The sequence below is a fragment of the Carassius auratus genome, unplaced genomic scaffold (genome assembly GCF_003368295.1).
Source record: "Carassius auratus strain Wakin unplaced genomic scaffold, ASM336829v1 scaf_tig00054856, whole genome shotgun sequence".
Lineage (NCBI taxonomy): Eukaryota > Metazoa > Chordata > Actinopteri > Cypriniformes > Cyprinidae > Carassius > Carassius auratus.
In genome coordinates this window covers 1-14,921 of record NW_020527322.1, presented here as the reverse complement: position 1 = coordinate 14,921, position 14,921 = coordinate 1, and the positions used below count along the sequence as shown (strand labels likewise).

Sequence of the window (14,921 nt, the reverse complement as noted above, 5' to 3'; positions counted from 1 at the left end):
GATAAGTTTATCTCTGTGTGTGTGTGTGTGTGTGTGTGTGTGTGTGCACATGTGTGTGTGTGTGTGTGCGTGTGAGAGTGTGTGTGTGTGTGTGTGTGCGCACGTGTGTGTTCAGGATCAGAGTTTTAAAAGCCCATTGTTCACTATTTCACTAGTGCCAGTGTAATCATAGGATTCTCCATTATAATATTTATTCACATTTTAAATTAGCTTTTATTTTTATATTTTATTTTAATTAGTAATTTTGTAATGTGCTTTTGTCATTTATATATATTTATATATATATATATATATATTCAGTTTATTTTTTGGTAAATGTAGTATTTATTTTTTATTAAAAATATTTTATATAATAAAAAAAGGTATATATTTCAGTTAGTTGCCAAAGCAACATTTCTGATTTGTAAGTTTCTAAGTGTAAGTTTTTCATTCTCTACAAACATATTTAAACAAAATAGAGACAAAGCTTTATAGGAATTTTTTTTCATATTTACAATATTGACAAGGTGCAAAATACTTCAAGTACGGGAAAAACAATATTACAATATTAAACACTATAATTGTACATTTGTATATTTTTTTAAGCTTGCTTTAGGATTATTATTTATATAATAGTATAGTTTATTAATTATTAATAAATTGAATAAACCTTTATTTTTGTATTTTTTTTTTTCAAATTTATTTTAAGTGCTTTGGTAATTGTTATTATTTTTAGTTTTTGTTAATGTTTATCTATATATTTAAAGACATTTTTTTATTTCAGCAGTTCTTGTATTTCAACTTTAAACTTGATTATTTTGGTTAGTCACAAAAAGCAACATTTCTACAGTATTCTTATTTTATTTTATTTATTTTTTGTGAACAATTGTGTGGTGGCCAGTATTATTTATGTACTATTATAGTTTTATTAATATTTTGAATTAGCTTTTAATTTTAAATAAACTTTTTGATTTGAGTTTTTATTTAATTTTTGTTTAATTTTTTTTTTATATAGTTTTACTTATTGACAATAATACTGGTGTTTTTATTAATTATTTTTTTTTTACAACCTGTTGCTTTTAGTAAATAAGTAATCTGACGTAAATACAAGCAAAATAAATGTAACTACGAAATATGATTAAAAGTCCTAAAAGCAGTCAAAGTCTCTCTAAGGTGTGGATGCTGTCATTCATCTGTCCCCGCCTCCTTGTGGGGGCGGAGCCACACAGACAGGCCCCTCCCTCTCTCTCTCTCCCATGCGTTTAGAGTTTCTTCCAGTGGAAACTCTCACAGATGAGTGAGCGAGAGGATGTCTCTCACACAGTAAAGCGAGCGCTCGTGATGTCGTGGGATTGTGGACTGAAGTATCTGTTTTCTCTTCCTCCGGTTCTGCAGCAGGCGGGCGTCTGTGCTCTCCGGGCTCCGGAGGACTTCTCCCGGCTGGAGGTGGTCCAGCGTCTGGCCAAAGACGGCTGCCGATTCCTCCAGAACCAGAACTACCGGCTCCCGGACCGCTCCGCTCAGGTAGGACAGCCCTCGCTCGCACCTGAGCCTGTTGGCATGGCAACAGCAGGTCAGGGGTCACGTTAGGAGGTCATGTGAGGTGTATTTGAGATGCATGTAAAACACTTCTCAAGTCCTGTTTACTAATGGTGAGGCACTCTTAAAAATAAAGAAGCAGAAAGAGTTTGATAAGCTGATGTCACAGGCAAATAATACTATAAAAAATACTATTAATAGTAGTATTTTCCCCATTGTATTCATGCAAATTTATCTTGTTAAATAATTATTTGCAGTAAAAATAATACGGTATAGCTATATTATTATTATTGTTTACACCATTATATTCATGCAAATTGATTTTGCACAATAATTATTAGCAGTAAGAATAATATGGTGTAGTTATTATTGTTGTTGTTTTTATTATTAATTTTTTTAATCACTGTATTGCAATTTTATTTTGTATTTATATTTGCAATACATTTTAAATAATAATAATAATATCTTTCAAATGTATTCTTATTCACACCACTGCATTCATGCTAATTTGTTTTGCTAAATAAATAATTGCAATATATTTTCAATATTTATAATGTGTAAAAATAATAAAAGTGTACAGGCATAATAATAATACTAATAAAAAAAATATATTATTATTTACAATAATGCATTCATGCAAATCAATTTTGAAAATAGCAAATATTTTCTTGTCTTTTTTTGGACTGTCTAACTTAAAATGCTATTTGTTTTTCACTACTTAAGTCTAGTAATTATGCAAATTATACATGAAATAAGTGATTTGCTTTATCTGTGAGCATGCAGTTGTGTTATCAGTATCTAGGAACCTCTGAAGAACCTGAAACAGCAAAAGCTTTATATCTCTAACACACTGTAAAGCACAGAACTGATAAGAAGGAGGCACTGGTGAAGTTTTATGTTGAGGAGTGTGTCGTGTGTGAGATGATGATCACAGATCTGAGAGTCTTCTGTTAATCACAGTGTAACCTGAGCCTCGCTCATGCATCAGCGTGGCTGGACTTGTCATCTCTCTGTGTGTCTGTCAGGGAGTCCTTGTTTCCTCCGATTAATCATTTCTCATGAATAAAACCTCTCTTAATCTGTGTGACTGAGCCTCGTGTGTGAAGTGAGTTTGGACCCCCTTGGGTTTAGAAAACACTTGATTTTTATCGAAACATTTAATATTCGAACTATAAATTGCAACTAAGAATGTTCTTAACGTAAAGGCGTTGTTGTGACCGGCTGCAGCTCTTTCAGTAAACGCCCACTTTTCACGATCCAATCAACTCCTTATTGGTAAAATCAAGCTCCGCCCCTTTAAACGCAGGTTCCGCCTCTTTTTAGTCTCATTTTCTGTTTTCTCTCAGACATGCATCACTTTAAGGATTGCAATATTAAAATCTCAGTGTTATTTATATACTACTATAGTATGTACTAATATTTTAATTAACGTTATTTTTATTTTTCAGTTTTCTATTTAGTAAATTTGTCATGCATGTTTGTAATTTTTATTTTTATTTTTTCTGCATTTCTGTTTGTTTGTAATATTTTTGTATAGATATCAGTGTTAATTTACTATTTATATACTATTATAGTATGTTTTGTTATGTGCTTTTGTTATTTTCATTATTTTCTTTTTAACTTTAAATTTAGCATTGTTTATATAATATTATAGTACTATTTATTAATATTTTGAATAACCTTTAATTTGAATATTATTTACAATTTTGTTAATTTTGTTATGTGCTTTAAATATTTTTATAATTATTATACATTTTCTATTTAGATTTAATTTTGTGTAAGTGTATTAATATCAATGTTAATTTAGTATGGTTTATATATTATTTAAGTATGCATATTTTGAAATAGCTTTTCTATTTAAGTTTTTTTTTTTAATTTAATTTAAGTTTTAGTCATTTTTACATTTCCTCTTAATCTTATTTTATTCCAGTCAGTTCCCAAGGCAACATTTTTAATTTTTGCTTAATATCAAACCTACAAAACCAAATCTTATTTAATTTCTGTTAACAAAAAAGTTTTTTAATAGTTGTTGCTTTAGTTTAAGTTAAGAAAAGCATATATATATATATATATATTACATATATATTAATACCATTTTATATCTACTGTGAGTGACACTTCCAGTCTTCAATTGTCTGTAGCAAAATAATGCCATTTATTTTGATTGACAAGTGAAGTCAAGCGTAAAACTATCATCCTGAAAGAAAGAATACCAACAGCTTTCTGTAGCGTAATGTTCTCCATTCCTTCTGAAAGAGATAAAGTTCTCCAGATCCCTCAGGAACCGTGACATAATACAGCTCATGTTTGATTTGGACAGAAGTGTTGCATTGTTTCTTTTCATGAATGTGTGGTTTTAGGCCTGGAGACGCAGAGACTGAAGAAGAGCTTCGTTCATTCATCTTTTCCTTAGAAAGATCTCCACGCAGCCCTTGTACTCAAATCATTATATAAAGGGATTTCCTTCAGGAGAGCAGGGCTGGAGCCGTGACTTTAGGTGGAGTTTGTTTGGTGTGTTTCGCTCCTGTTGCATTGTTTAGAGGAAAGATCGCGTCCTTTGGTTTTTACGGGTTCATGGGAGTTTTCTGTGCAACTTTCTGGCATGATTGAGGAAACAGCACACACACACACACACACACACACACACACACTATCGCTCTCAGTGCAGGAACGCAGGAAGGGAACAGTGAGTGCTTCCTCTCTCCTTTCCTGTCCTCTCTTCGTGAGCGCTGGACGTCAGCGAGGTCTCTGGCCTGCTTCTCCACCCAGCGTGAGAACGAACATCAACCCCTGACCACAGGACAGGTGGAGACTTAAACACACACCTCTGTCCCGCTGATGATCCACAACTGCAGCTCACACACTGTAACAACAGCTGCTTAAGCTAGTGACGCTTTCTTGGGAACTAAAATATGCTTAAGGAGTATTAAAACAGGCATTTGGCGATGCAATTAATAGTGCGATTTAATGTTTCGTAAGAGTCTCTTCTGCTCACCAAGGCTGCATTTTATTTGATTAGAAATATAGTATATATAATTGATAAATATTATTTACATTTAAAACAGCTGTTTTCTATGTGATTATCTGTTAAAATATAATTTATTTCTGTGTATTTCCAGCATCATTCCTCCAGTCTTCAGAGTCACATGATCTTCAGAAATCATGAAAATATGATGATTTACTGCTCGAGAAACATTTCTGATTATTATCAATGGTTAAAACAGTTGTTCTGCACAAATATGTTTGTGGAAACGGTGATATATTTTATTTTTCAGAATTTTTTGATGAACAGAGAGTTCAGAAGAACAGCGTTTATTTGAAATAGAAATCTTTTGCAACATTAGAAATGTCTTCACTGTCACTTTTGATCAATTTAATGCGTCTTTGCTTAATAAAAAAAATATTTCTTAAAATATATTTTGCATGGTAGTATAGTTAGTGCTTTAAATAAAATAAAAAAATTATAATTAGCCACTAAAACCTGAAATGGATTGTATAATAATTTATGAAATAGATAAAAACATAAATAAATATTTATTAAATATATTGTGGCCTTTTATTAAAAATATATATGAGATTTGCTAAAGATTGCATTTAACTTTTTTTTATTAAATTATAGTTTTTTTTTTTTTTAGATTTTTAAATACTTTTTTTTCTACTGAGACCAGGTAATATCAGTATTTTTTTTATTTATTTTTTTTTTTTTTTGATGTTCATAAAGGAACATTTTTGGTTTGGTAAAGCAAGATTTAAAGATTTTGGTTTAGAATCTCAGGGAATGCATAAACTGATAAAATGTGAACCCTGAATGCTTTTAATAAAAGCATCTGCCAGATGCATAACTGTACTGTAAATGTAAGACTGAGAGGAAGGAGAGATCAGGTGATGAGGTAACGTCCCGGAGAACCAGGGATGGGGTTTTCCTACAGGAAGCGTGCGGTGGGAAGCTCTGGTTTCATGCGTCTGTAGTAATCTGATGAGGTTATGATATAATCGGGTTGAGCTGCTGGTTCTGGGTGAGCGCTGGACCATCATTATCTCATTATCAGCCTGTGGTTACAAAATGACGCCAAACATTATAATTGACTTTCTTGACCAGATTCAGCATTACAGGCTTTTTTAATGTTATTACTTTATTATTGTGTTCCTGCAGATCCTATGAGACTCTAATAATTCACAATGTACCGCTTCTGTTACGTAATGCTCTCACTGGAAGAAATGCATCTTTGGTGCTTTGAGGTTTAAATGCGTGCACACATAAGAGCAGTACTCAGCATGTTGATTTTGGAAAGGCCCTAGAGGAACAACATGGTCAAAGCAGATCAACTATTTGTTATCGTTTGCATCGCCAGCTTTTTTTTTCCCAGCAGCATTCGTCCTGGTGTTTGTTAATGTAGGTGTTTTTACATGGAGTTGCGTAACTGCTGTAAAATCTTTATTAGTGTTGCTTTTTCTAAACACATTTGCAGGGAGGAGCCATCTGATATCCACGTTTGCTTTGGAGCGTTCCGGGAATGTTTGGGAAACATTCCGTGTTTGTTTTCGGCTTTGAATAATTTTGCGGTCAGACTGGGAGTGTTTTTGGAATCTTCATCTTTTTTTTGAATTCCGGTTAAGTTACAGAGAATTCCGAGGGGGTCGTGATGTTCATTAGGAGGTCAGAGGTCATGTTTGTGTCTGTCTGTTCATCTGTTTCCTGTCCCGGCGGTCTGATGATTGACAGGTGCCTCCTGCGGCGTCCCAGCATCCTTTGCTCCACAGGAGGGCGTCTGAGTGACCAATCATCCCTCACTCACAGTCTCGCAGGCAGCAGACTCTCGACTGGAGGTCGTTCGGCGATGAAGGAGAGTTTTAGTTGCTTGATGCTGTATATTGTTCCAGAACATTTTGTCCAGGGTTTTGAACCAAACCGAGGATGATTGCGTCGATTGCATGAAATGCTTGCTTTTTCATTTTTTGTGTGTGTGTGTATTTATTAAAGAGGAAAAGAAGTTGGTTGGAACATATTTGAAGGACTTGTTCTGTTTAAATAGCTAAGTGTTTAGTTTACAACTCAGACGCCAAATCAGCACAAGTGAAGTTAGGCTCATGAAAGCGGTCAGGAAGAGGAGGCTAAATGTGACCCTGGAGTCTTGAGTGGCAATTTCTCTGAATTGAGATTTATACATCATCTGAAAGCTGAATAAATAATATTTCCATTGACGTATGGTTTGTTAGGATAGGACAATATTTGGAGGAGATGCAACTATTTGAAAATCTGGAATCTGAGGGTGCAAAAAAAACTAAATATTGAGAAAATCATCTTTAAAGTGTCTAAATGAATTCTTAGCAATGCATGATGTTACTAATCAAAAATTACGTTTTGATGTATTTATCGTTGGAAATTTAATGATCTTTACATAATATCTTAATGATTTTTGGCATAAAATAAAAATCTGTAATTTTGACCCATGTTTTTTTGACTATTGATACAAATATACCCCAGAGACTCAAGACTGCTTTTGTGCTCCAGGGACACACATTATTACTTTTTTAAATAAAATCACCATCAATTAAGTTTCATCAAGAAACATATTGACATAAAAGTAGATATACATACTTAAAAGTAAACACACACACACGTATATATACAGTATGTATATATAATTTTATCATGTTGGAGGAAAAACAGTGTCATGAAAATAGTGACTGAATTAGATTTTAACAGTTATGCAAATTATGATTTCCTGTTTTTCATTTGATTTTCATGATTAAATATGACCCAGACATTTCTGTGAGATCCACAGATCTCATATAATTTTTTTTTCTCATTATAAAAAATAAATAAATAAAAATGAGCACATATTCAAGGATAAATTAAATTTATCAATAATTTAATATTTTTTTTATTAATAAAGTGCCAGTAAAGACTTTTATAATGTTACAAAAAAATTATTTTTCAAATAAATGATTTATTTTTCGTCAAAGATCATGGTTTCTGTGATAAAATGAAGCAGCACAACTGTTTTCAACACTGATAATATTCAGAAATGTTTCTTGAGCAGCAACTCAGCAGATTATAATGATTTCTAATTGATGCTGAAAATTCAGCTTTGATCACTGGAATAAATTAAATTTTAATAGATATTCACATAAAGAAGAGTTATTCTAAACGGTAAAAACATTTAAAAATATTACAGATTTTACAGATTTTTTTTATAAAAAAAAAACAAACAAAAAAACTGCAGTCTTTGTGAGCAGAAAAGACTCTTTCAAAAACATAAATCTTTTTAATGAGTTCAAAGCTAACAGACATGTACTAAAAGCCTCAAAACTCCAATTTAAATTCCACGAGGTCGTTATTTTGGGGCATATTTTGTGTCATCACGTATTCTCATTTCTTTAGAAACGGTGTTAAACTTGAACCCTTGCAGAAGTGACTGGAGGCAGTTCAGTTCAGAGTCGAGCATGTCATCACCCGTCTGACTCCGCCCCCTGCTCCCAGACAGACAGACGCTCATGTGTGGGCGGAGCTTATGACCTCACTCACCTCTAAAGGTGTTCAGTCAGAGATTGAGTCACTTCAGCGGATGCTCTCTTGGCATCAGTCACAGATGTGCCGTCATCGTTTTGTGCATTTGAACCATTAATGCTGTGTGTGTGTGTGTGTGTGTGTGTGTGTGTGTGATATTCCTAATCCTTTTCCTGCCTTTCATCTTCCTCAAACACTGTTGTCCAGACTCGTCTGAAAGTGCACAAACACACTCAAACATGTCAAATGTTTTTGAGTGAACTATTTCTTTAACGTTTATTTAAGTCGGATAACCGCTGTGTTTTGGTGTGTAACTGATTCGTGCTGATTGTGAATCGGTTGTGTGTCGTTCTCTCAGGCGCAGGGCGAAGGTGCTGTGCGCGTCTGTCTGAAAGAGAGAGGTCAGGATGTACTGGTCCTCCAGAGAGTCCCGTCAGATCCTGCGTCTCCTCAAACAGCCGGAGTCAAAGACGAGGACGGAGACAAGAGGTGAGGCCACGCCCCCTTCATTTACATATCCTTAAGCACCGTCCCTCCTCCAATCGGTCGCGCTCTCTCGAACACATTCCTGATGTTTGCTTCCTCGTTACAGCTTGAGGAGGATCCGTTGACAGCTTGTGTGTGCATGTTTCTTAAGATGTGTTTGTGTGCGATCTGTGCGTTTCGCTGCACACAGAGTGTTTTCAGGTCGGTGTAAGTCTGTCCAGGAGTCGATGGACCGCCAGACTCTTCTGAAACTCAGACCCGTCACAGGCAACAGTCTGGAGGATGAGGATGAGGATGAGGATGGGATGCCCACGTTTGACATCCCTCACTTCCGTTACATCGATGAGGATGAGGATGAGGATGATGATGAGGATGGTTGTGTTGTAAACAGACGGCGCTGGAGCGACTCTTGTTGGACGTGTTCCTCCTCCTCTGAGGGCGAGTACCCATCCGAATCTTCCTCTTCTGCTGTGTCCCGCAGGTACAGGGTGGTGTCCGGGACGCCTCAGAAGATCCTGGAGCACCTGCTGAGTGACCTGCGTCTGGACGAGCTGCAGGGGGCGACGGAGAGCAAAGAGGCGGGTGAGTGACAATCTGACATTCGGCTGTGATATTATCAGATAACAATGCATTTTAATTCATCAGAACTTCATTCGTTTGATATAGATAGTGGAAGATTTACTATACTAGATAACTTATTCTTCAACTTATACTTAAATTATATTACATATGAAATTAATTTTTATTTATAATAAAAAATGTTAAATAATTTGTATAATACAGAATAATATTTATTTAAATATCTCATGTAAGAACTGTTTTATTACTATTTTACGTTAACATAAGATAATGAATTTACATACGAATAATTATAATCATTACAGTTGCAATTCAGTAAATGTATATTTTAATGCATATTTCTCTCTTTTTAATGTTTAATCTATGTCTGCATTATATATATATTTTAATTTATATTATTTATATTTTAATAATTAATTAATTTATACACACACACACACAAAAGTAAAAATATAATATTAATGCATATATTTTTAATTTTATATATTAATAGTAGTGTATCATATAATATGTATTATATAAACTTAGTACACAATATAATATACATACATATATACGTTTATAATAAATATTTTAATATATATTTTAATAATTAGCTAATTATATTATATACTTAATATTAGATACTACATTATATATTATTATATTGTATACAAATTATAAATAATACATACTATATAAAATACTAAATTATATTAAGTAAAAAATAATGATCTTTGTGGCCAGTGTTCAGGTGAACTCTTATCAGTAATTCAGCGCGTGGCGTGTCAGAACGCCTCTGTCCTCAAACACGTCAGGAATGCTTTGTTTCTTAACGCCGACGGGTTTCTTTTGCTTTCTGGTGTGACTTCTGAGGATGTTTCTGAAGTTGTGCATGCAAAACCTTTCAAAAGACCTTTTATGCATGCAAAAGCATCATTATTCAATGAGTGTGTATGCATTCTGATAGCAAGTGTGTGTTTAGTTTCTGATGCTCGGATGAGGTTATTTAGTCAATGCAATGCATTATCTAATCCAACATGCAATGCAAATTCACAGCAGTTTCTCTGTAAGTCCTCTGCAGTGCAGTATAGTCTCGTTTAAAAAGTTCACATGCATTTAACTAACAATTTTTAGTGTTTGCATTGAATTAAAAACCCCAAATACAGAGAAAATGCTGAGTGGCAATGTGAGGTTTCACCAAACCAGAGAGAAGCAGCAAGATAATGGGTTTTTCTGTGTGCATGCGTGTTTGTGCATGTGTATATTTAATGTATGAGTGTAATTCAATGACCCTTGTGTTTTGTATAACACACCCAAAGGCCATAAATTATCCCGGCAGTGCAGTGCATCCTGGGTAATTACCGGTGTGTTGGCAGCTGTGTGTAGCATTAAATGAGCTTCAAGCCAACAAAAGGAGAGAAAGACTTTGTTAAAACCCAATAGTGTGAGTTTTACCTCAAGCGCATGTGTTTTTGGGGTGGTTTCTCATCAGACACTCGCTGATATTAGATTAGATTGGTTTTAAACGGTGAACGCTTAAGCAGCCTGGTGATGATGTACAGTGAAATGTCAAGCGGGGAAGAATAACTCTGTTCAGACATGCGTCGCTGTTCAGTGATAATTGTTCAGAGACTCGCTGTGTGGCTGGAGTCAGAGGCGTCAGGGGTGTTTCAGAAGAGACAGAGACAGATCAAATCATCAGGAGTTTGAACGAGAGTCAGATCGAGCGGCTTTAACAGCGTGTGATGGGCTCAGTCTGACGCAGAAACTTGATCAAAGTCTAAACTTTACAGGTATTAAAAGAAGAAGAGATGATCTAAAGGAAATGCACTTTTAATTGTTTTGGTAACATACATTTGCTTAGAAGACTGACTGAATATCTTTACACAATATGTACTACTGTAAAAAAAAAACATTTTTTGTATTTTTATAATTTTTTTTAAAGCTATTATTTTTTGATAAATTAATCTATCCATATTATATAAAATATTAACAGAATTGTAAATCTATTTGTTATATTTAAATTATTTAAATATAATATTTAGGACTGTCAGTAAAACTGTGTTTTACACAATATGAACAAATATTTTATATTTAAGTATTTAAAGAATTTTTTAGAATTTAATTATTTTTATATGTATGTACTATTTTCATTACATATATATATATATATATATATATATATATAGTATGTATTTTACACAATATAAATGCATATATATTACATATATAATATAACATGTATAATAAATATTTTATATTTATGTATTTAAATTTTTTTTTTTAGAATTTAATTATTTTTTTCTTTTGCGAGTGGGTTGAATTGATTTATTCAATATATTTTATATTTATGTACTATTTTTATTACATATATATATATATATATATAAGTGTGAGTGTTTTACACAATATTAATGCATTTATACTACATATATAATATAACATTTATAATAAATATTTCATATTTGTATAAAACAAAATCTATTGAAGACTCTCTTTGGTGCTTTGGAGTGAAAATGTTTTAATAGTGACATTTAGGAGCTGATTTGCATATTCATATTCATTAGTTCGGAGTCTAAGCAGAGGTTTTGGTCTTTGTCTGAAGTTCAGATCCATCTAATATCTAAAATCAGAGAGGTTTGGTGAAGTAACTTTCCCTCAACAGGAAATGCAGGATAAGTTTTGATCCAAACTCTTAGTGAGGCATGTGTGATCACTCAGCACTAATGAGTCTTCCAGGAGAGTGTGTTAATATCTGCTGATGGGAACATCCTTCATCTGTTTCAGAAACACTTCTGGATGACTTCCTGCTGACGTATCTGGTGTTCATGTCCACCAGTGAGCTGTGTCAGGCGCTGCTGGGACAATATCCTTCAGATCGCACCAAACACAGCCATCCAGAGCCTTTCACACACTGTAGATCATGCAGAGACTCAGTGTGTTTGATAACTGAGCTGAAGCCGTGTGTGTGTGTGTGTGTGTGTGTGTGTGTGTGTGTGTGTGTGTGTGTGAGGCGTGTGTGTGTGTGTGTGTGTGTGTGTGAGGCGTGTGTGTGTGTGTGTTGTTGGTCTTTAACTGGATCTCACCTACTGTACGAAGCGCTGTCGGGGGAAGGAGGAGGGGAAGGAGGCCCTCTACAGGAAGAGGAAGGTACTGCACCTGGTGTCTCAGTGGAGCACGCTGTACAAGGACTTCCTGCGAGACGAGGAGAACGTCAAGCTCTTCATGAAGGTCAGAACACTACATCAGGCTTCAGGGGAATCTGTGTGTTACTGACGGGATTTGATAACAGTGGCAACATCTGTTTTTAACATCGGTCATCTGATCTGTGTTTTCAGAAGAGGATATGATGGAGAGAAACGTGTGCGATGATGGTTAATGCATTGATGATCATAAGCAAAAATGTGTAAAATAAGCACGTATTACAAGATGTGTTCAAATGAAAAAAATTGTTTTTACTTAATATTTTAAAAAAAATGCAAGTCTGTTTTTAAAAATGATATTTAATATAAAAATATTATTTTAATATTTTAAAATATTTTTTTCAAGACGGTCAGTGAAAGTTGTACCAGTATTTAACATTTTCATTTTTTTTATTTAGATTACTTTATTAATATATTATTGTAATATTTTAAAAACTATTTTTTTATAAACTGTCAGTGATATTTTACTTGCACAATAATTACTTATATTTCTATTAATGTTTTTATAGATATATAATATTTTTATATTTTTTTTTATATTTTAATGTAAGACTGTCAGTGATATTTTACACTATATTTATTAAAAATAAAAAATGATTTCATGTTTATATTTGTATATGTTTGAATATTTGAATCCAAAACTGTCAGTACAGTATTTAATCAAACATATTGTAGATTTATTATTACTGTTTTATATTTAGATATTTATATAATATATAATAATTTTTATTCAAGACTGTCATTATTGTTCTCTTAATGCATTTGTGTACTGATATCATCCAGCGTGCACTGAGGGAACATGCACATGTTTAAGGTAAAATAATTAATTAATGATAAAATAAAATAAAATAAAATAAAATAAAATTGCTAAGAATTCATTTAGACAACTTTAAAGATCTCAATATTTAGATTTTTTTGCACCCTCAGATTCCAGATTTTCTAATAGTTGCATCTCCTCAAAATATTGTTCTCCAAACAAACCACACATCAACGGGGAGATGATTTATTCAGCTTTCAGATGATGCATAAATCCCAATTTTGAAAAATTGGCACTTAAGACTTGTAAGGTTTTGTGGCGCAGAGTCACAAATGTGATAAAGTTGTAGCAAACCTTTGCATTTTATATTATTTTATTAATTAATAGATTGCATTAGAAGGCAGTTCTGCCGTCAAGGTCCGGCTTGTTGTTACACATTCATCCCAACGGCAGAAGTTACTGATTCTGATCAAACACTAATGTAGATCTCTCTTCTTCTTCTTGTGCAGACGCTGTATCGATACGTGCTCGAAGACGTTTATGAGTTCCCCTCGCTGGAGAGAGACCTGAAGGAGTTTCAGAAGCTTCTGCGACGGAGACAGTGAGACACACACACACACACACACACACACACACACACACACACACACACACACACAGAGACACACACACACACACACACACACAGAGAGACACACACACACCACACAGACACACACACACACACACAGAGACACACACACACACACACACATACACACACACACACACACACACACACACACAGGACACACACACACACACACACACACACACAGAGACACACACACACAGACACAGAGACACAACCACACAGACTCAGATATACACACACACACACACACAGAGAGGACACACCACACACACACACAGACACACACACAGACACACACACACAGAGACACACACACACACACACACACACACACACAGACACACACACACAAACACACACACACACACACACACACACACAGACACAGAGACACACACACACACACACACACAGACACAGAGACACACACACACACACACACACACACAGACACAGAGACACACACACACACACACACACAGACACAGAGACACACACACACACACACACACACACCTACACACACACACACACACACACACACACACACACACACACATAATACAACAATATGAACTCCAACACTTCTAGTTAATATAAATGTATTAATGTCTCAGTCATTTCTCAAGGACAGAAATTAGATTAAATAGAGAGCAGAATCAACCTTAACTCTCATAGAAATGAATTATACGACTCTATAGTCTGTTTTAATTTCTTCTAATGAAACTTTTGGAGAAAGGTCTGCGACAAACATCTGAAAATATTGATAGTTGTGTCTCCTGAGCTGTAAAAGAGCAGTTCTTAAATCTTTCAGTAAATCTCAAGATTTGGCTTTCATCATGGCTTCAATAAAAAAGCAACATTTGACACATTTCTACAGCCGTGAAGGTGAAGGTGTCTCTAAACCTCTCTCTCTCTCTCTTCTCTCTCTCTCTCTTCCCTCAGTACGCTGGACGACTATTCTCCACACCAGAAGGTGACAGAGAATTTACCCAAAAAATGAACATTTCATAAACTTAAAAAAATTACTTGACAACTAAATATTCTCACAAAGATGTATTAAAGATGAAAATAAAATATATTAGTTATTTTAGATGAATAAGAACGGGAACGCTGATCTAATGATCTCTGTGGTTCCAGAATAAAGCTGTGTTCCAGCAGCTGAGTCTGAAGGAGAACAGCGTTCTCTGAGAGGATCAGTCAGATAAGACGGTAACAGTGTTGTTTTCACACAGGGTCTCTCCAAATATA

General features: G+C 34.2%; 1 protein-coding gene across 1 annotated transcript; it reads left to right on the top strand.

The window, feature by feature from the left end:
• Positions 1–1,215: 1,215 nt before the first annotated feature.
• Positions 1,216–14,870, top strand: LOC113090350 (rap guanine nucleotide exchange factor 5-like). The gene is made up of 8 exons (XM_026256231.1): positions 1,216–1,503; positions 8,388–8,518; positions 8,997–9,097; positions 11,864–11,942; positions 12,163–12,307; positions 13,546–13,637; positions 14,616–14,646; positions 14,811–14,870. Exons 1-8 carry the CDS (start codon positions 1,273–1,275, stop codon positions 14,859–14,861), a joined length of 861 nt encoding a protein of 286 aa, XP_026112016.1. The 5' UTR covers positions 1,216–1,272; the 3' UTR covers positions 14,862–14,870.
• The last annotated feature ends 51 nt before the right edge of the window (positions 14,871–14,921 follow it).